Source organism: Notechis scutatus, chromosome Z, assembly GCF_049901735.1.
Source record: "Notechis scutatus isolate UNSWTSFEM ecotype Mainland chromosome Z, rNotScu1.2, whole genome shotgun sequence".
NCBI lineage: Eukaryota > Metazoa > Chordata > Lepidosauria > Squamata > Elapidae > Notechis > Notechis scutatus.
In genome coordinates, this window is record NC_142025.1 from 50,585,807 (window position 1) to 50,608,836 (window position 23,030).

The 23,030-nt window shown below is 36.7% G+C and overlaps 1 protein-coding gene across 1 annotated transcript in view; it reads left to right on the forward strand.

The window, feature by feature from the left end:
* ZNF804B (zinc finger protein 804B) overlaps positions 1–23,030 on the forward strand; it is a 223,496-nt gene that overhangs the window by 167,564 nt on the left and 32,902 nt on the right. The window contains exon 2 of the mRNA XM_026681381.2: positions 5,729–5,872. Within this exon, the coding sequence (XP_026537166.1) occupies positions 5,729–5,872 (144 nt within the window). The remainder of the gene's footprint in view (positions 1–5,728; positions 5,873–23,030) is intronic.

The window sequence follows — 23,030 nt, forward strand, 5'->3', positions numbered from 1 at the left end:
GGTGAGAAGATTAACAGTAATAGTAGGGTACAAATAGATTGTATTTTAGACAGGTGGTGCCCATAGAATTTTTATATATTTGAAATTTCTCACCTCATGTCTTTCTGTGGTCTTGTATTACAGCACTGAAGACATTCCAGAATTACTCAGCAAAATACTAATATATGTTAGTATAGAAAAGATATTGCTTTGAGTTTTCTTTTAAATAACTGGATAAGCTGAAGCATATGTGGACTATGCATTCTTCATTGTCATGCTATCGAGGATCAAATGATATCATTTAAGAGAACCCAAACATGCTATTTGAATATTAGTGATTTCTAATATACTGCAAAATATTAAGGTTCCTAAATTTAAACCAGCTAGAAATGTGGAGAGCTTACAGCACTGTTGTTGAATAACTCAGCAGGGAGAACCATTTCAGACTTCTAGGAACTGTATACTATATTATGTAATGATCATGTCAGATCAATAAGTAACCTTGAAAATATGGCTTTTCCCTCCCATGACAAAACAAGCACAATTAAGCAACCAGGCAATAGAGGTGGATGTTGGTTATCTTAAAATGCACATAGGAGTTAATTGGTTGCTATTTTAAACCATCTGTATGGTTGCTTACTGAAATTGTGCATTAATTTCAGTAAAAGATAAGTTGTGGAAGGATAAGATAATATTCCAGTTTAAGTTGTTCATTACAAAATATATTCTGTTTATCCTCTTATAATTAGAATTTTGACTTCAATAGAATGGAATAAACTGTAAACACTTAAATGATCATTCATCAATATTTAAAAAAATATGAAAATATCAGTTTTATGTGGAAGATTATCAGTTGATAAAACTTTCCTCTTTGACCCATTCTTCCATGGATCTGGCATATGATGAAACAGTGCAGTATACTTCACTAATGATATTACATCCATATTTTAATTTATCCATTTTAATTCCATAGCAAATAACTGATGATATCAACATGATCAACTGAAAGCTTTTAAAAAGCAATCAGCGGGTTAAATCATGGGATTTTTTTTTCATATAAATCAGGATAACTTAAAAAGAAAAGCAAAATTAATCATTTCATTACATGAAGAGGAATTTAAATTATAGGGTTAACAGCCATCAATGAGCAATCAAATGCATTTTAATCATTTGCATTTTGACACAGAATATTAAAAGCTCAAAATACACAAACTTAAATGGCTTTCTAGAGAGTCCCATGGATATTTACTGAGAAATCAAGTCAATTGGTTTCTGTGAAATATTGTCTCTAATACATGTGATATATAGCTCCAGAGTTTTACACGGCTAGATAGGGGCTTCAGCAAAATCGTAAAATATATTAGAAGAGAAAGGATATTGTTTTGAGATTTCTTTTAATAGGTAATAGGAAGCCATATAAAAGTGGTATAAATAAGTAAACTACTGGAGGGAACAATTATATGGAAATCTCCCAAAGCTGATCCTATTCCTTTCCCAATTAGCTGTATATAATGACATCTTTTTGGTCTGTGTAACAAATACCAAAGTGGGTTACAGGAACACTGCATGAGAGATTAAATGAAAGAATTCAATAAAGTGAATTAATACGGCAGGAAAAAATGTTTGCGCTTCTGGTTTTAAATGCACATGCATTCATACAGTTGCTATGATAATTAGTAGTTTATTCAAGGTCAGCTGATAGCAGCAGACAAGGAACACAAGCCAAAACAGAGTCTCTGAAAGGAGACTGCCCAAAAGGTCGCTTTTAACAGAAACATGCCGAAGAAGAGTGAAAATCCAGTCCTGAGAACAAAGTGAAGATTGTCATCCAATACAGAGGTCAGAATTCCACAAGTAGAGTTCAAACAAACATCACACAAGAACCAGAGATCAAATGGCTGATTTCAACAACGAACACAAGTCAGGGCTGTCTCTTAAATCAGACTGCAGCCAGCTGTCTTCAATCAAGGGATTTACTCCCTTGCTTGGCAAGCAGTCTCATAGAATACCTCTGCTCTTCTCTTTGTTCTACTAGCAGGGTGCCAAGGCTGAGAAGCCTTATATCATCATCATTTGATTGTTCCAGTTTTGGTACCTGTGTTTGGTCAGTCTCAGTATGCTCTTGGCTTTGTGTCTCCTGATGCTGACATTCAACACGTTCTGCTGCAGCTTATTCACATTCAAAATCAGTTTAACAGACTTTTTTTTTCTACAGAAGTCATGCAATCACTGAAATACAAATTTAGTTTAAATAAAGCATCAGTGAATACATGAGAAGGCTAGATTCAATAATATCCCATCAATATATTGGGTATATATGTACTATTTCTGGATTGCAGGGATATCCAAATTATGTACCACTGGGTACATAGGAACATGCCACTAGGAAGAAGGAAAAGGAAGATTTTATGGATGCAAAAAATGATTATTCAAGTCGAGTCAATCACTTCTGCTTCTGAAACAGGACACTTCAGTAATTATTTGAGTTTTCAGAGTCTGAACTTATTTTACTCAATAGCCTCCTTTAAATTTTTCAGGAGAAATGAATTCAGTAGCAGAAAAATAAAATAGTATAATACTTCAAAATTTCTAAACGTGCTAGATAGATTCTATGAATCTATCAGAAACCATTGAGAGGAACAGTATATTTATGCTGAATGTGGAGAAAATTCTAAAAGCCTTTCCATGAAACTTTATTAAAATATTAAAGAGATAAATGCCTCATTCAGATATTGTTATAACCTAAAATCGGGACAGAGAAGAATGATGGACCTCTAATGATGGATCTTTAGTGCTTCTATCATATCTTCCTATTAGCAAGAAAGGTCTTAAATCCTACCATTATATTCTAATTACATTCAGATGTAAGTAATCTCATTCTGTAATCTAGGTAATCTAGTAATCATGTAGATTCAGATTTCCCTTACACAGATGTCAGGGCTGGATTGAAGAAGACTTCCTTCCATGTAAGACTAATAATAACTGAATAACTAAAGTTATGGTACAATCAATCTTCATTGATTTTTCAGTGATTTAGACACATTTTTTTTTGTTTCATACACTAAGATTATTCTTTATTCTATTCTTTATTTTCTATTCTATATAATTATTTTACAATCTACCTCAGCAGTGTAAATGTACAAAATGGCAGAGTGTGCACTACGTGGGACCTTATGGGGATATGCTTATATTGCCTGCACATTCATCACAAGTTGTATCCAACCAACCAGTCAAGAATTTGGTACTGACTTCTGGCTAATGGCAACCCCATCCACCCACATTAATATTACTTTAACGAGCTACCCCTTGAGGCAGGAATGAAGGGGAAGGGAAAGACAGTGGTTTATTAAAGATTGATGCCAAAAAATACAGCCACAAAAATGCTGTTTTTCATGAAACGTATTTTACTTATTTTGTGTGTGTGTGTGTGTGTGTGTGTGCATGTGTTCAAGTCAGGCTACCAAATAAATGGTACAATTAAATGAAATGGAAAAAATAAATGAAATAAAAGATATGGAATAAAAGGTTTAACATTGCATCTAAAAAGTGGTTTTAGAAATACAGTACCTCTGTAAAATGTGTCCTAAAGTAAGTCTGTTAACCTCTCTAAGTTGTTTCACTAATCAAAAAATTCTGCAATAATAGAATTACCATATGACATTCTGGAATTCATATTACAGACTTAAAACCACTGAAATCATGGAGAGTTACTTTAATAATTATGGTTCTAATGGAAAAATAGAATTCAAACAGAAGCAGTAAGTAGCAGTAAGATAAAAAAGCAGTAAGTAAAATTATCATGCTCTCTAAACTTATTGTAAATATTTTGAATTTGTGTGGTGCTTTTTGTCAGTCTTGATTCCTGGCAACAGCCTGACATGATGCGGCAATATTTTTGACAGGCATTCAGAAGTGCTTTGCCATTGCTTCCTAAAGTTAAAAAAGAGTGACTGACTCAAAATTACACCAGCTGCCTTGTTCCCAATGGAACAAAGAATTAGAACTTACAAGCACCTGGTTTTAAGTATCATAACTTTAACCACTATATCAAGATAGATGGGTGACATATGTTTATGGTTGATCACATAGTCAGATGATTAGACTGCCATTTTGTCCACCTACTGAGCCTTTCCCAAGGAACTGGAATAGGCGAATGTTGTGGTTTGATAATGTTGATGATATTAAAGATATAATTGTAGGATGTAAACTGTTTCAAGTAAAGCTGCCTTTTGCAATTGACCGCTGGTGATTTTGTCAATATGATGATATTCAAATAGTATTCTAGCTGTTTTGGAATAAAAAAAATCTAATTGAGTTTGAGTTAATTGATCTAGCAGTTAATCTATTTTTTTTCAGTTTGTGTCTATCATGCATGACTCAGAAAACTATTTAAAGGGATCCTCGAATCAAGCTATTGTATACAACAGGAGTTCTCAATCTTTTCTATATCCGGCACCTCTAGAATGCTTCTGATATATTCTAACACCACTTAAAAAATTAAAAATAATTGTATGCATATAATTATACATATACACTATAATTTTGAAACTTCTAAGCCTGAGTTTTCGCAACCCTGGAATATTGTCTTAGACCTTAAGGGAGTGCGAGCACCCAGGTTGGGAACCCCTGGTATACAAGCTTACTGCCTTAGTATGACTGATTTTGAGGATAGCATGGCCACAAATTTAAACTTTATATTTATATATATAAATTTAAAATTTATACTGTTGTGCTTGTTGAATTCTATACTATTCTTTTAGATTTAAAAGAGAAGTTCAATCACTTGTGATACAGCCACAAAGAGCAATGATATGCTTAGAGAAGTCTAACATAGCTATCAGCAATTCTAATATGATTAACTGATTTCAACCATATATATATGCTTGTTCCTTTTACTGCCCTTAATGTATGAACTGCTAACAGGATTGGGGCCATGTAATATCTTATTATTATGGGTCTCCTTTTTGTATTCTTGTTCTTTTGCATTGTCGGATGCAGTATATAGCTGGAACAATAATGAAGCCAGGTTAATTTATTTTTTAATATTCATGTATAGATTTATATCTAGTAAAATATGACGTATTGGATCAGTGTTTCTCAACCTTGACAGTTTTTGTGTGAACTTCAACATCTAACATTCCTCAGGAAGTATGGTTGAGAAGTATTGCTTTAGATTACCTAAGGAACATATTTCCCATATTATTATGGTAAATAATCATTCATTCATTTTGAGCTGTTCTCACACTTTACAATTTAAATGCTTTTTATTGCTGATAAAAGCTTGCAGAGAGCATTGGGTTTCCACAGAAAAAGGGTACTGCCCAGAGGTGGTATTCAGCAGGTTCTGACCAGTTCTGGAAAACCGGTAGCGGAAATTTTGAGTAGTTCAGAGAACCGGCAAATACCACGTCTCACTGGAGATTTTACAGTATCCTTCCCTTTCCACACCCACCAAGCCACGCCCATAGAACTGGTAGTAAAAAAAAATTGAATCCCACCACTGGTACTGCCTCTTTCTCAAACAAGGTGCATAGAGCCCAAATAATTAAATGATTTTGATACAACATACATTCCACAGGTTACTCTTTCCTAGAGCAAAATTAACTATAAAAATTAAGAAGAAACTTGCTGCTTGTTTGTACCATTCTTTTCACTCTGTATTGTAATAACTGCACTGTCCCTTAATATAGGAAATTGTGGGCAAAAATTGATACTAATCAAGTATTATTCATCTGCTTTGCCCTTGCAGGATTTTGCTGAAAAGGAGAAGGCAGCAACAAGGGCTTTGGAAGATGTGAAGGCTAACTTTTACTGTGAATTATGTGACAAGCAGTACCATAAACACCATGAATTTGACAACCACATCAATTCCTATGATCATGCACATAAGCAGGTAAACCTAAAAAGCCATGTCAAATATTTTGCTTTATTGCATCAATCCTGACAAACCAGAGATGTAATCCGCTTGTAGGAGGTGATTACTGTGTGTGTTCAAGTGCTGTTATATAACTTGTTAGACCAATTCATATAATCAGCTCAATACTTCAGCCTCAAGTGAAATTATTTTTTAAGATTACCAAGGCTCCCATAGCATAGTATCAATTTTTATTATAAAAGAGGGCAAGTTTAGTTACAAATTTCTATTGTTCCTAGTGCAACAACTTTGGAAATAAATTATGTAAAGAGGTTCATTTTGCCAGCAGAATAACTTTGTGAACACTGAATTGACAGGATCACAGCTGGTTTACTGGAGAAACCAACAGAAGAAAGGTCAAATTTGAAATAGGTTACATCCATGCCTTCTATGGCCACAGAGGGATTGAAAAAAAGAACCTCCAAAACTATATTGAGAATGCTTTTCCATGTTACTCCTTACAAACCAAGGGAAGATTGGAAATTATGTAATTAGAATTGGAATTCTCTCTGTACTTCTGTCAACACAAATATAGGTCCCAATCCCAATTACATAATTCTCCATAGCCTGAATAGAATGAGATAAATTGAATATTTGGGGAGGATAAACTGACAATAACAAGAAAAAACAAGAATAAGATTGAATTTGAAAGTAAATTGAATTGGGGCAAAGATTGTAAAACAAAAAAGAATTCAAGGAAAAAAATAGCACTTGGTGCATCTTTAGAAGAAGGTAATCAGGTAACAGTAGGAAAGTTACTGATTTCTCCACTTCTTTTCTCTGCTTTGGGTCTACAACCATGTGACCCAAAGCAGATATTTTACTATGTGATTAATTATGAAAAGAACTTCTTCAATTTATGAAAATCATAGACTAGATTAATACTTAATACTTGATTTAATTTCATCTACTGGCAATAGGTGATTTCAGATTGCAATGATCCAACAGCCATACATTTTCATTTTTTCCCCTACTGGCTGCCTTTTTTTATCACCAAGGAAACAAATTTAAAATAAAAATATAAAACATTTTATAAAATTATAAAACAACATAAAACAGGTTATTCTTTTTTTAAAGAAAAATATATCTTTACTTCATTGATTCATAAAAGACTTATAATGATATAAAATTCATTTTATATTCAAATTATATGAGGGTAATCCTATAATCTACCATTCCTACAAAAAAAGCATGTATTTCCAATAGCAACTTTTTTCTGTTAATCAGAATTGTTTGCTTCATATTGATCAAGTCTAGGCATTGCCATCCCTTTCCTTTGCATATACTTATAGGCTTCCCTATATAGACATGTATTCCAATATGTTTCTCAGAAATAGTGATTTGTTCAAAATAGAAATGTCATGTTGATGCATCAGTTGGTTTTTCTTGGTTGCCTTGCATCATAAAAAAATAATGGTTAAAAGCAATAAAACTCTTTAATTTTAAAAATGGCATTTAATACTGCAAGAGAAAATGACAGATTAGAAGTGAAAGAACAAATAGCCTATATTTTTAATCAGACAACATAAACCTCACATAGAATAGGAGTACATGTTTTTTCAATGCTGCTCTACAAAATAAAGTATAGCTGATCCATAGGGTGAAGGAATAAGCATGAAAAAGACATATTTAGTTGACCGGTTCTACCAACCATTTAATAATTACCAAAGTTGCAAATGTGTAAATAGAGTAACCTTTAATTTGGTATAGATGGTAACCTATTTTTCTTTATTGTAAAATTATAGTAAGGCATTAAAAGTTCCCATTAGATCCACCTATATCAGATGTAAAATGACTGCACCCCTGACATAGAGAAGGCTAAGTAACAGGGTTTATTAGCTGATTGAAATTCATTTTTAAAAACAGCTTGAACAACAGAATTAGTATAAAACTTCATGAGAAGAAAAGCAATTATGCACTTTTGCTTTTTTTAAAGTGTATTACTGTACAACGACCCCTGAAGTTGGCATAAGTAACCCGCAGTTGATATTTTCATGCCACATTATAATCAGAGGTAGCAATGTATAGTACTGCCAATTTTGTCCATAGTTTCTTTCTAGATATTGAGTTAAAGACCGACCACCTTCAAATAAAAAATAGCATAAAGGGTTTCTTCTCATCAATTATACCATACTTTTAACGTAAATTGTGCAGTTCAAGACTTTAATCAAAATCTGATTGAACATGTATTCTTGGGTTACCTTATTCCCATATAGATATCATATGATTTATTAAATTAATAAATGGTTAATTTATGGTTGAATGAGAGGCAGTTTTATATAGAGATTAAGGCACCAGGCTTAAAATAGTTCTAGCCCAATCTTAAGCACACAACCAGCTTGAAGCCTACAGCTTTCAACCCAAGAAGAGAGAGGGAAGCTATTTGTGAAAAGTACAACCCGGCAACATGGATTTGTTCTTCTGGAGTTAAGACTGAATAATTTGACATACAAATGTTGCCCATTTTTGACAATTGTGAAGCATTCCTTAAACTGATTTCAATGGAAAATATTTTAAAGGCTTTGAAGACATTGCAAAAAGGAGAAATAGTTGTTCCTCTCATACGTTGTGCTTCGATTATGTATTGTCAGATTGGTGTTGACTCTTACAAGGACATATAACTTCTTCAGGATTATCTGCTCTTGACGTAGTCACTTAAGTCTTCCAGCAGCTTATCCATAATTCCTACAATCATCTGGTTCTTCTTTTCTTCCCACTTCCATCTTTCCCAGCATCATAGAATTTTCCATAGAGATAGGTTTTAAATAATATGTCTAAATAAGGTGATTTAAGTATGGTCATTTATGCTTTAAATGAAAATTCTAAATTGAATTGTTCTAAAATCCTTTTGTAATTTCCTTGGCTATCCATGATATTTTTTACCCATTTTCATCAACAGCATTATTCAAAAGTATTAGTATGCTATCTTTCTTGCTTCTTCAAAGATCATTTTTTTGCTTCCATGAGGTATTACAGGAAATAGCAATGCATGCACTCACCCAATCTTTGTGAATGTGGACATATCACAGTATCTAAATTTATTTTCAAGGCTTTCATTGCTCAACTAACAAGAGCTAGCCTCAAGTACATTTCTCAACAGCTGGTTCCTTTACTGTTAATAATCAATTAGAAAAGACAATATCTTTTTCAATTCACAATTTTCATTGTCAGTTTTAAAGCTGTACATTTTAAAGTTGTACTTGTCATTATTTTGGTTTTATTTAAATTTAATTTTAATTGCTCTTTTTTTACAATAGGCATTGAGTTTCATTACTAGAACTAATAGAACATTTGCATTTTCAGATAATAATGTGTGATCAACAGAGTGCTGATTGTTGATGTTTTTTCTTCCCATTTTAAAATTATTGCACATCTTCTTCCAAGCCAGTCCCATATACAGTACATTAAGTATGAAAATTTAACAAATAAAGATAAAATACTGTATATAACTTTGTCTCAGTCCTTTGCTGATCTGGAGCTAGTCTGTTTAACTTCTGTCATAGGGATTGCTGCTTCCTTTCCTATGTATGAAGTTCGCATGAGGATAAAGAAATGTTCTACCACAAGTGTCTTCAATCTTGGCAAATTTAAGACTTGTGGACTTCAACTCCCAGAATTCCTGAGCTAACATGACTGGAGAAGGAATTCTGGGAGTTGTCTTAAAGTCTTAAAGCTATCAAGTTTGAAGACCCCTGTTCTACCATTTTCCTAAAGACATTAACAGGTTGACAAGATTAACATAATGAAAAGTCTTTATAATCTCTATACTACTAAAACTCTTGTGGTCATGATCTTTAACTGGGTGCATAAGACAACAGTTTTTCAACCAAGAAACCTGTAATGGTTCAATTTACAGAATGCATCCAATATCTAGACCAGGGATTTGGCCCACAAGGTGCTTAGATCTGACCCACAAGGCCACCCTGGAAACAGTGAAGGTCTGGCCCGCAGTGCCTTTGCCAGCCAAAAACAGAGTTTGGGAGGGTCTCTCATGGCCTTCCACAGGTCTGTTTTTTGCTGGGAGGGGGTTGAAGGAGGCTGTCACAGCTGAAAACGAAGCTCAGGAACCTGTTTTTGCTGGCAGATTGATCTGGCCACAGGTGCCCTGACATGAGTGATGTCAAGCTGGCCATGCCCACCCTGGCCACACCCACTCCAGCTCCCCAAGTTCAAACACAACTCTGATACACCCCTCAATGAAATCAAGTTTGACATCCTTGATCTAGACCCAGAACTCCCAAGGAAATACAATTTAGAAAGGTTGTGGCTTCTTCAGTGCTATTGCATGCTGCTGTAAAGCTTAATTTCTACTGCATCGTATAATCTTCATTTCAAATGTTCTATGACAGTTTCCTAGCCAGTCTCACAATCAGTTGTTCCCTCCCCCACCTAGAAGCAACAAATTATCTGTTAAGAAGGGAAGAAAAGTAAGGAAAGTTTTCTGATTCTACCTGCAAGATTATCACAAGGAAACTCAATGGGGAAGCCAGCAGGAAGTCAGAAGTTGCTCCTGCTTCCACTGTTTCCCTTTTTTATCCATCCTTGGTCATTCTGGTTTTTTTTTTCTGTTTGGATAAGGAAATGCTTCTGAAATAATGACCCAAAGGGGCACTGGTTATCTGGTAATCAGTAAAACATACATTGATTTCTTTTTATATTATTTGGCTGTCTCAAAGTATACTAGCAATACTGTGTCTTTTTCCTCAGACTTTTCTAAAACCAGTTTGAATCCCAGTCTAGATCCTTAATCTGCATTGGATGAGCCTAAGAATTTTTTGCTAGCATATGAAATTGTAAATATTGTATGATAGTTGCATAATCTGTGAAGTTGCCTTTATTTGATATTGGAATAAAGAGTGACCTTTTCCAGTCTTGTAGCACTTGTGTCAGTCTCCAGATTTGCAGGCATAGTTTCATTAGAAACTTTATGATTCTTCTGTTGCTTTCTATATTTCCCTAATCTTCCAACTTGGTAATAACAGTCTTCTAACATCATTTTATAGTATTAGAAATTCTTGCAAAAAGGAAATGTTTTATAAGGTATTTTGGATGTTGAGATCTCTGCTTAACATAATTTTAGTTATACTCCTTTCACCTTATTTGATCATCTTCAAATAAATTGCTATTGTTCATTGCATCCTTTTGCATGCCAATTCGAGATTGGAACTCCTTCTGAATTCAGACAACTTCTGAAATGCATTTTTTCCATGTCTGTTTCCATATTTTATAATTTTACAGATGTAGTAATATTGATTCTTGTATCTTCTATCAGCTGTCTGAAATTCTGATCAAGAAAATATTTGTGCTCAGCATTGAAATTAAGATCGTTGTTGCTCTCTGAACTTGGGGGTTTTCTTGCAGATGTTTCATTATTCAAGTTAGGTGACATCAGCAGTGCTAGCGAGGAATGAGTTTTATCTCAATTTATGTGCTAGTGGCTTGCCCTGTCAATGTTGGTGGGAGTGATCTTGGAGGTTCTTTGGTTGGGCTGTTTACTGTTAGAGTATCTGGAAGTTCCATGGCTGGAGTATTGTTTACTTCTTGATTGTTGGTCTGATGTAAATCTAAGTGTTAATCTATACTAATCTGGCCGTTGATTGCTGGTGGGAAGGTGTTTTCCTCTTTTTGTTCCCTTTTTGGTTTGTTGATTGTCTCTTTTGCACATCTAAATGTTGTTTGTGTCTAATTGTCTATTGATGCCAATTTGTCAGAGTGCCAGGCTTCCAGGAATTATCTAGCAAGTTCACAAAGATTGAAATAGCCATAATAATGGATTTTATCACTTTTTACCTACCCATATACTTTCAATTCAACAAACTTGTTTGACTATTATGGAAGCTACCTTGAAGTTTTGTAGAATAAAAGAATTATATTTCTAGTGAAATAAGAAGGTAAAATAAGAATCCTAGCGAAGAAGGTCAGAATGTTGTTAAGCTGGAAAGCATGAGGAAAAGCAGGTTTTGTCCCAGATATTTCTGCTGCTTTCTATAGAGCTATTACTAAAATTCCATGTCCCAATTTTTATTTTCACTAAAAGCCAGCCTTGCCTTGCGTATTTGTCACCACACATTCAGATTAATTATAGTTAATTATTTAATATGCACAATGTATTGAAAATGTGAAATGAGATTCCAAAAAGAAACACCTTAGTTATTTATGAAAATTAAAGTCAACAGTGATTGAAAGAACAGAGCAGCTGTATGTATAGCATGTTCACTTGTGTTTAAGGGCAACACTGAATGCTAATTATTCTACAGTTTGGGAAATGGATGTTTTATAAAGAGATCTGTGATGGTAAACATCTCTAATGGAGAGATAACAGATTTTTAAAATCTTTCACCTATCCATGAATATTGTAGTGTCAGGAAGGGCACCTGGCTCCATTCAATAGCCCTGACTGCACCCCAATGCAAGGAATCACAGGGTCATTAATAAAAATCCCTATGAATATTGTATACAAGTATATGCATTCTTCTATAATGTATAGATATAAAACCTTTTTTACAGATTAGATGATTTCAAGTGACCAGATTTTTGAATTGGAAGCATATAAAGAATGTAACTGAATTATTGGTTAAGTATCATACAAAAACAAGATTAAGGATAATGGGGAAAATAATTTAACAGATTAACTGAAACATTTATTGGCACAGATTGTTAGATGCCCATCTGCAAAATATAGAAAAAGAAATATGAATTAATTAGTATAATATCATAGCAGACAGAATTCATGCTAACCTGTTTATGACAGAGATGCTGAGAAAACAATGAAAAACCCAGTAAACTAATAAAAAATAAAGCAATTATTAGAACTGAAAGAGAATATTATTACCAGATTTTTATATTCTGAGAGGAATTCAGTTCATACATCTGGAAAATATTTTCAGAAAATATATGTTAGGAAATGTTATAGGATTATTCAGTTCTGAGAATATTTTTACAGAAAGTACAATTATCAATTAATGAAGATTTAGTTTTCTGAATCTAGAGTTATAGCAACATGATATTAAATATTACTGTAGAAGCCAACAATTGAAATTGATTTTCTGATTTGGGCAACGTTGGAATATGCATATTAGATCTTTCATTTGATGAATAGTATTTGTATCTCTAGAAACAATTGTCTAAATCAACTTTATGGGAACCCCAACTTTAAAAATTGGGAAAATTTTGAACCAAGGAGAAAAATTATATGGAAGCAGTTATATTGACTTTGGATGACAGAAGATGAGGAAGAATTGGCTGTGTTAAGAGATCAATACCATTTATCAGATGTAACCCAATGGCAATATTTATAGTTGTAATATTTGTTAAAAACATTATTTGAACCAGCATCATTTTCAGCTTCTGCAGTATCTGTGATACTATAACAACTTGTTCAATCATTTAAAACAAAAACCTACTGTTATTCTTTATAGATATTTGTTATCAATAAATCAGTGCAAATGCTAAGAAATACGTGAAATAAACAACCAGAGGTTCCTATATTTCCTATAAAATGGGAGAATCCTTTAAAATTTTCAAAATATTATCTTGAACATGAAATTTTACAACTAGAAAGTATAATTGTAAGTGGATTCTTATTATGGCCAAAAACTGCAACATTATAGTACTGGAAAGTTAAATATTCCTTATCACTCAATGGATTGAGGACTTGATTACATTTGCTATTTATGAAAAGATTGCCTATAGACATAGACCTTATAGACAAGTATAGTGAAATGTGGAACTCATTTACACAAACACAATAAGTTTAAAAGTGTGATAGTTAAATAAATTTGAAACATGTACGTAATTGAATATTTGCTTTAGATAAGTGCATGTAGAATTCTAATTGCTCACTATTAAAACAATATGTCATATTGGTTTTTTTTTACTTTTTAAAAGCACTTTATCTATAGGTTTTGTTGTCTTTAACAATGTATTCATTTCTGTCATAACTATCTTTGTGTTTTCATATATATATATATATATAAGTTTCGACGTGGTTTCACTATTCACTCAAGTCCCGATAAAAGAGACCCTTGAAATCATCAAAAATAAATACCAACCAGCTAAACACCTCATGGAACTAACAGAACACTGCTTAACCAACACATATTTCATATACAAAGGACAAAGATACAAACAAATTGAAGGAGCCCCTATGGGATCACCACTGTCACCCGTCATTGCAAACCTGTTCATGGAAGAATTCGAATCCAGAGCCCTGGCCAATGCCATCCACAAACCCAAACTATGGTTAAGATACATCGATGACACATTTGTGATTTGGCCCCATGGAAAAGAAAACCTAAACAATTTCCTAACACACCTAAACAGCACACACCCCAAAATCAAGTTCACCATGGAAACGGAAACAAACAAACAACTACCATTCCTAGATGTACTAATCTACAAAAAACAGATGGCACACTAGGACACACCGTATACCAGAAGAAAACACACACTAACCGCTACCTCAACGCCCAATCCCACCACCACCCAGCACAGATAAACTCCGTGGCTAAAACACTAATTACCAGAACCAAACGCCTGGCAGACAAGACACACATTAAGACTGAACTATGCACCCTGACTAAAGTACTGACAACCAACGGCTTCCACAAAAGCAAAATCACCAGCTTGATCCACAAAAACACACTGAAACATAATAGAGACCCAGAAGATGAACAGACCTATGGAACAGCTGTCCTGCCCTACATAAGAGGTACTACAGACAAAATTAGTAAGGTACTACACAGACATCACATCAAGACTGCCTTCAAAACAGACAGAAAAATAGCAGCCATCCTTAGCAACCCCAAAGATAAAATTGACCTGGAAAACCAAGGCATATACGAAGTCCCCTGTGCATCATGCCCAGCCACATACATTGGACAGACCAATAGAAGAATAAGTACCCGCCTGGATGAACACAAAATGCAGTCAAAAAGCTGGAACACACTTCCTCACTAGTCCAACACATGGAAGCCACAGGTCATAGCATCAACTTCAATGGCACCAAAACCCTAGCCACTATAGAAAACCCTAGCCACAGAATCATCAGAGAAGCCATAGAGATTGAAAAAAGACCAGAAAGCATGAATAGAAGAGATGATTCCACCAGGCTGTCAATCATTTGGAAGCCTGCACTCACAAACAAAAAAATCTCCACACCACAAGCCAGGCAAACACCTGGGCACAAACAGATCCCCTGATACCTCCAGCTCAAACACACCCCAACCAGGCACCCAGATGAAACCCAGCTTCCTAACTAATGATAGCCGTCCATTTACCCGAAGCCAAGCTGCACTAAAGGCCTCCAATAAAGTAACACAATGCTGCCAGCCAATCAAGATACAAAAAGAGCCAAAAACAGACAGAAGATATTAGAGACACCAATCAAGCAGAACACAGCAAACTCCGAGACCAATAAACACAGACCAAGACTCCCAACCAATCAGGATGAAGAAAAAACCATTCTGGCACAGCAATAGGCTGCCCCAAATTTAAATCTGAAACCACTGTAAAAGTCTGACTCACAGACGAACACTATACAGAAGCCTGATGATGGCAGATGAGATTCTGCTGAAACGTTGCTACAACTTTAAAAGAACAACTACAATGACGTGGGAAAATACCCGAACAAAGCCGAATGCCATACATACATACATACATACATACATACATACATACATACATACATAAAACACATCATATGATTAGATTTTGTGGCTCAACCAGAAATGGCCCAATGATCAAAATGAAGTAGTTTGTACAGTTTTATCCACTCCAGAAGCCAAAATGAAATTTGTTAAAATTTCTAATGTGGAAGAAATAATTAAGATTTTTTTAACATTAAAAAGAAATGTTTTATCCTCACAGAACTTTCATGTGTATCAACTGTCTGTAAAACTGATGTGGGGGTTTTCAAACTAAGGTGTTTTTCTAAATCTAACTTTGGTGGGAATTACGGGGAAGAAGAGATATTAATTTTCACTTTTACAAAAGTAAAAGGTGCTTCCAATATGGTGGAGCGACCCATGCAACCATCAAAATGTTCAAATTTATTTGGGACAGTGAACTCACACTGTCAACACCATTATTATTTTGAATCTCACCAGCCTCAAGGTTGACTCAGCCTTCCATCCTTCAAAGGTGGGTAAAATGAGGAGCCAAATGAGTTGGGTGCAATATGTTGATTCTGTAAACCACTTAGAAGTGGGCTGTAAAGTGATATATAAGTCTATTTGCTATTGCTATTATCTTGCCTTTACTTTGAGAATGAACTGGCATTAATTCATAACTGCATCCGCACAGCAATCATGTAAAGGAAACTGGATAGAAAAACAATTTTGCTGCAATCCTTCAAAATTTTACATCTACATGTTAGAACTGTATGTCCTGGAAGGTCTATGCCAATGCTAGAATGCTAGAATGATTGATCCTGTCTCGCTTCAAGGTACAGAAAAACCCACTTTACCTTGCCACAATCTTAAATAAGCTAGCTTAATCAAACTGATCTATGGACCTTAACTGGTTATTATACAACTGTGTGCATGAATTAATATGTTGGCAAAAGAAATGAAAGAATAAATGAGATAATATATAATCACTATATGCAATATAGGTCCTAGCCATAATTTGAAATTATAAATAATGAGACCCCCTAATGTAGCATCTCATTAATGAATTCTATGTTTTATTTTCTTTATCCCAATATCATTTTGATTTTTGAAATAGAAATTAATACTACATCCTATTCTAAAATGAATTTCTTTCTAAAATATGAATTCTGCTAAAATACTTAACTTCTGCATTAACACAATCACATTCATGAAATCAGTGCTTGGGCAAGAGGAATAAAATTATCAAATGCCACTAAACACAATCTTCTCACTTGTTATGACTTCAGGCACTCTATCCCCATTTTAAATGTCAGTTTATACAAGTCTTTGTTTTTAGCTCATAAATCTATATAGTTAGATGGGCTTTATTAAGAACCAATATACCTTATGCAAAAGACCTCTGCTGTTACTTGTTTATTGTGCAAATAAATTAGCTGAAGTCATCCCTAAAGAGACAGGTTATTCACAATAATAGGATTTTCTTGTCATCAAGCCCTCAGAAAGCTCTAGCAAGAAATGAAAGAATCTTTAGCCTGTAATGTCTTGATAAGCTCTATTGTCAAATGTTTGATTTGCTGTGAAATTATATTTACTACTTTTGAGACTGGATTTAAATTTAAATGATAAAATAGCAGTTTAGTTTTCTTGGAATTAGGGACAGGAAAACTCACAAGGTGGTTCATTTCATGATTAAAGAAAGAGCCTTCACTTTATAACAATTTGATGTATTACGTTATACGTAGAAGTACAGAATTCTATTATCTGATTCTAGTATCTCAAGCTGCAGTGCATGTCAGGACGTGATCAATGTTAACATTTTCACTATCATCCTTTCACCATTTTTCTTTATATGTGCACATTTTTCAAAAAGTAAATGTACTGTGCATCACAAAAAATTAGAAATGGAGACATTAACCCATTGCAGTCAAAGAGCTACTTGTATAAGCTATACTGTATAAGCTATACTAATGAAAAGAACCAATGTTTATACAATATGGTGGCAAAAGTGCCAGTAGGAAATATATGGGGTTTTATTTTATTTATTAAATTTTTATTTAAATAAAGTGAGCCTCGGTGGTGCAGTGATTAGAGTGCAATACTGCAGGCTACTTCTGCTGCAGCCAGCTGCCTGCAATTTGGCAGATCGAATCCCACCAGACTCAAGGTTGACTCAGCCTTCCATCCTTCTTCCATCCTGGGAATTTGGCAGCAGGTCACTGTTTCATTACCTTACAAAGTTGATATTTTTGTACTACAAGAAGTTTTCTTCTTTTTTTTGGAAGTAAAAATCATATGGTCAGCACATATAGCCTATGTCTAGCAATTATGTAAAACATATCATAGTTGTTTGGGGCTGTATCACTTTTAAAACACTGTGAAGCATTTTATCTCATTTTCATGAGCCTTGGTGGCGCAGTGGTTAGAGTGCAGTACTGCAAGCTACTTCTGCTGCAGCCAGCTGCCTGCAATTTGGCAGTTCAAATCTCACCAGGCTCAAGGATGACTCAGCTTTCCATCCTTCTGAGGTGGGTAAAATGAGGACCCAAATTGTTGGGGGCAATATGCTGACTCTGTAAACCACTTAGAGAGGGTTGTAAAGCACTATAAAGCTGTATATAAGTCTCAGTGCTATTCCTATTGCTATTTATGCAACCCATCTCCCTTGTAAGGTACTCTGAGTGTCTATAGACTACAGAACAAATGAAGCAAGTAAAGGAGAACAAAATACATTTGTTTCCACTTCCGAGGCCAAATCTCCATAACTATGGTAGACATAAATTTTATTTTGTAGAGAAAAATACCAAGAACATGTTTTCAGTTCAAAAGACTGGAATAGATGATGGATACCAAGCTATGGATGCCTCATCTTAACTCAATTAATAGAAGATACACATGAATATTGATAATGAAGAAATCTTTTCCCTAGCTACTAGTCTCTTTCATTTGAGCAGTCTAATCATGAACAAAATTAATATTGCATTCATATTGAAATAATATCTAAAAGTATAGAAGTACACATATAGAAGGAGTTAACACATCTGTATTCCCCTGGAATGAGTTAGCAACAGAAGAGGATTTCATTAAAGCCTAACTACTATACACCGCACAAGGAACTAAAGGGATCCTCTTTTCTCTATTCTGGTGAATGTAACATGTATGAAGCATCTGAGAGGGATGGTACACATACTCCCTTTAAACATAGTACAATCAGTCTGAGTTTATCACTTCAGAATGTTCTTAGGTATGCTTCAGAAACCTGTGTTTAAGCCCATCTATATTATGGGAATTTAAGGGCTTAGTTTGGGCCAGAGGTGTCAAACTCAATTTCATTGAGAGCTGCATCAGGGTTGTGTTTGACCTGGGGGGTGAGGGATACAGGGGGCATAACCAGATTGACCTCACTCATATCAAGGGTACCTATAGTGGCCTGATAGCTCTGCTAGTGAAAATGGGCTCCCAAGCTCCTTTTTCAGCAGGGAGAGCCTCCTGCAACCCTCTGTCAGCGAAAACGGAGCACACCACCCTCCCAAGCTCCATTTTGCTGGCAGAGGCACTTCAGGCTGATTCTTCGCTGTTTCCAGGGCAGCCCTGCAGGCCAGATCTAAGCACCCCATGGGCCAGATCCAGGCCTTGAGTTTGACACCCCTGGTTTGGACCAATCACGAACACCCAGTCCAACCTATCATATAAGTTTGTAGCTATTATGAACAAAAAACATTGAAGACAGAGATCTTGGTATAAAACTCTATAAAGCTTTTGAAGGAAAGAGATAACAAAAATCTAACAAATAAATAAGGATGTTTGCAAGATCATTATCCTCTGTAACTTCTAATTTCATTTCTCCCTGACCAAAATATTTCCTGCTTCCTCTCATCACCTGTAATACCAGTAATGCACATACATACATATAGGATATATGCCCAAAGTTAGGCCCTATAAGCCAATACTGCAGATAGTTTAATGGGAACCATCACACAAGAATCTTCAAACATCAGAGAAAGTGTTACTTTAAAAACTACTTTAGTTTTTACCGTAGTAAAACTATAGTACTTCTTTACTGTAGTTAGGAATGTTCAAAGGTCATGCATCAAATGTCAGGAAATATGAAAATGGTTACTGATTCAAACATTTAATGTAATTTATATAATAAATTATCTATGGAGCCTGACATTTGGTTTGTGTGCATATGGATGTTTTGTGTGGATATGTCATGAAATTTATATTTAAAACTAACCTTCTCACCTTTATGGGTATTTTGCGACTTCCTCAATTTCAGAGGCTCCTGTGCAGAGACTTTGAGGGCTCTGCACAGGAAGTTAGCTGTTTCTAGCTGTTGTGAACTAAAGAAATGTAATTAATAAAGATTCATTTGCATAGCAGTGTAATCCTGCACTTCCTATTGGCCCTTATAATGGCAAGTTATGATTGGTTAATTCCGAGCAATCTGACTGGCTGTTGGCGGGCCGAGTCCCATTGGACGAGGTTCAGACCCTATAACAACATCCATTGGTCATCCGGATAGCAGTTCACTCTATAAAAGGGCGGCCGCTATCCGGGGGTTTTGTCTCTGTTATCATGCTTTAAATAAAGAGCTGAAGTTCACAAGAAGCAGTTTCATCTCCGTTTCTACGCCCATGCCTCATACATAACACTGGCGACGAGGATGGGATGCGGAGACAATAGAGCTGGCTAAACCCTACAGAGCACCAACCGAAGCACGTGGCTGAGAGCGCACCTACATCGACAGGATGTCAGGCGGTGCTATACCACCTGCTCCTTTTGACCCAGACAAAGAAGACTGGGAGTTGTATATGGAACGTTTTCAGATATTCTTGGAAACCAACAATTTAGAGGACGTGTCCACCAGCAAGAAAAGAGCGGTGTTTTTGACGTACTGCGGGCCTGCTGTATTCCAGGTGGCTAAAGCAATCGCAAAACCGGCTGTAGTAACAGAAATGGGTTGGGACACCCTCGCACCCCTCCTTCAGGCTCATTATGCATCCACAGCATCAACACTGGCCCGAAGACACGAGTGTTACCAGAGGGAACAACAGAAAAGCCATAGCTGCCCAGTTCCGGGATTAGATGCACGACATGGGCACAGAAGGCCTATGGAGAAAGACAACGTCAGCTTTCCAAAAGCCGTCACCTATGCTACTGCAGCAGAAGAAACCAGGAAGTCGGCTGCTCGAAGGCACCGCAACCACGCACCGCCTTGTCAACTCGCCCGTGACACTTCACCAGGTTTAGAGAAGTTCCCGCAACAAAGAATCACAAACCGAAGAGTGATGAAGAAGAAGTCATCAGGATTCGGGACAATCAGAGTCCACGAATTCTAAGGACTCCGCACAAATGCAAATTCCGCTACGCACTCTGCCAAAGTTGTGGAGCCAACCATAAGAGAAGCAACTGCAAATTCCGCTACGCACTCTGCCACGCCTGTGGGAAGAGAGGCCACATCGCACGGGCCTGCAGAAGCAAGAGAGAGTCCAACCCAAGCCAAAGGGAGAACACCCTCCAACAAACCGCAAGAAACGTTCTTGTAAACCGGCATCGCTTGGGTAACCAAGAAAACAACCACTCCTACAGAAACAGAGCATCGGCTCTTCAAGCAAAACGGGAAGAGACACACCAAACGACAACCATCGGCCACGCTTCGCTACTAGACGCACAGAAAATCCGAGTGAGAGTCGCCATAGAAAACCAACCTTGCCAAATGGAAGTCGATTCGGGATCGTCCCTCTCAATGGTCTCCTGGAAGACCCTCAAACAACTCATCCCGACCATCCGCCGTCAGGACCTCAGCATCCAGAGGATCGTCCTCAGGGATTACCAGGGAATACGATTCCAGTCGCTGGCTTGACTCAAGTCCGAGTAACTTTCAAAAATCATAGTGCAGCACTCCCATTGACTGTTGTCGACGGCAACCGGGCCAGTTTGCTAGGCCTACAATGGTTCGCCCCACTAGGGATTGAGTTAGCCGGCATTCACCATGCCCAGAGCAACGACTGGGAAGAAGGCATCGTCCAGGAATTCCAGGACGTCTCTTTTCGGACAACTTAGGCAAGTACAAAGGGACCCTATATCATTTAACCTCAACCCAGAAATAGCCCCTATCCGCCTTAAGCCTCGTCGGGTACCATTCGCCCTTAAACCCAAGATCAACGAGCAACTTGATAAGTTAATAGCCCAAGGGGTGTTGGAGCCTATTGACCATGCCCGATGGGAGACCCCAATCGTAACCCCCATCAAACCGGATGGGTCAATCAGAATTTGTGGAGACTACCGCACCACCTTGAACCACGCACTCCAACAGAGCGCTTATCCGGTGCCGGTGGTTCAACATCTTCTCCACTCCCTGGGGGGCGGGAAGATCTTCGCAAAGTTAGACTTAGCGCAATCGTATCAACAACTACCCATTGATACGGAAACCGCAGAGGCACAGACTATCGTTACACACCGAGGTGCCTTTAAATGCAACAGACTCCAGTTCGGAGTGAGTGTAGCTCCTGGGATATTTCAGAGTCTAATGGAGAGACTTTTGCAAGGCATAAAAGGGGTTGTGCCGTATTTTGATGACGTTTTAATTGCGGCCCCTAATAAAGAAGAGCTCGAACGGCGTCTCAAACTAGTTCTACATAGATTCAAAGACGCCGGCCTCAAGGTGAAAAAAAATAAGTGTCAACTGTATACTGAGCGGGTGGAGTTTCTTGGGTATCTCCTCGATAAACAAGGAATCCACCCCACCGAGACCAAACTCAAAGCAATTAAAAACGCCCCAAGACCTAAAAATAAGGCTGATCTCCAGGCCTTCTTGGGACTCATCAATTTTTATAACATCTTCTTGCCTCACAAGGCAACTGTAGCTGAACCCTTACATCGACTTCTCGACAAGAAAGCTATTTGGGTTTGGGGTCACAGAGAAGAACATTTTTTTAGAAAGGTGAAAGACTTATTAACTTCCGACGCTGTGCTAATGCAGTACAACGAGACTTTGCCATTAAACATTACTTCCGACGCATCACCATTTGGGGTTGGAGCCATTTTGAGCCACGTGTTACCAAACGGGAATGAGGCTCCTATTGCTTACTTTTCCCGCACGTTATCAAAGGCTGAACGAAACTATAGCCAACTTGACAAAGAGGCTCTTGCTATTGTATCGGCCGTGAAACGATTTCACGAATATGTCTACGGGCGGCCCTTTACTCTAGTCACAGACCACAAGCCTTTACTTGGCATTTTAGCAGGTGATAAACCAACGCCGCATATATTATCACCTAGAATGACTCGCTGGTCAGAATTCCTAGCAGCCTACAACTACGTACTACAGCATCGCCCAGGGAAAGCCATTCCCCACGCTGACGCTTTGAGCCGTTCCCCACTTCCGGAAACCATCAGCGACCCAGCTCCGATCCTCAATACGCTGCAAATTGAAACCCTCAACTCGCCGCCACTAACGGCAAGGGATATCGCCGCCGACACAAAACGGGACGCTATCCTCGCAAAAGTTCTCAGTTGGGTCGAAC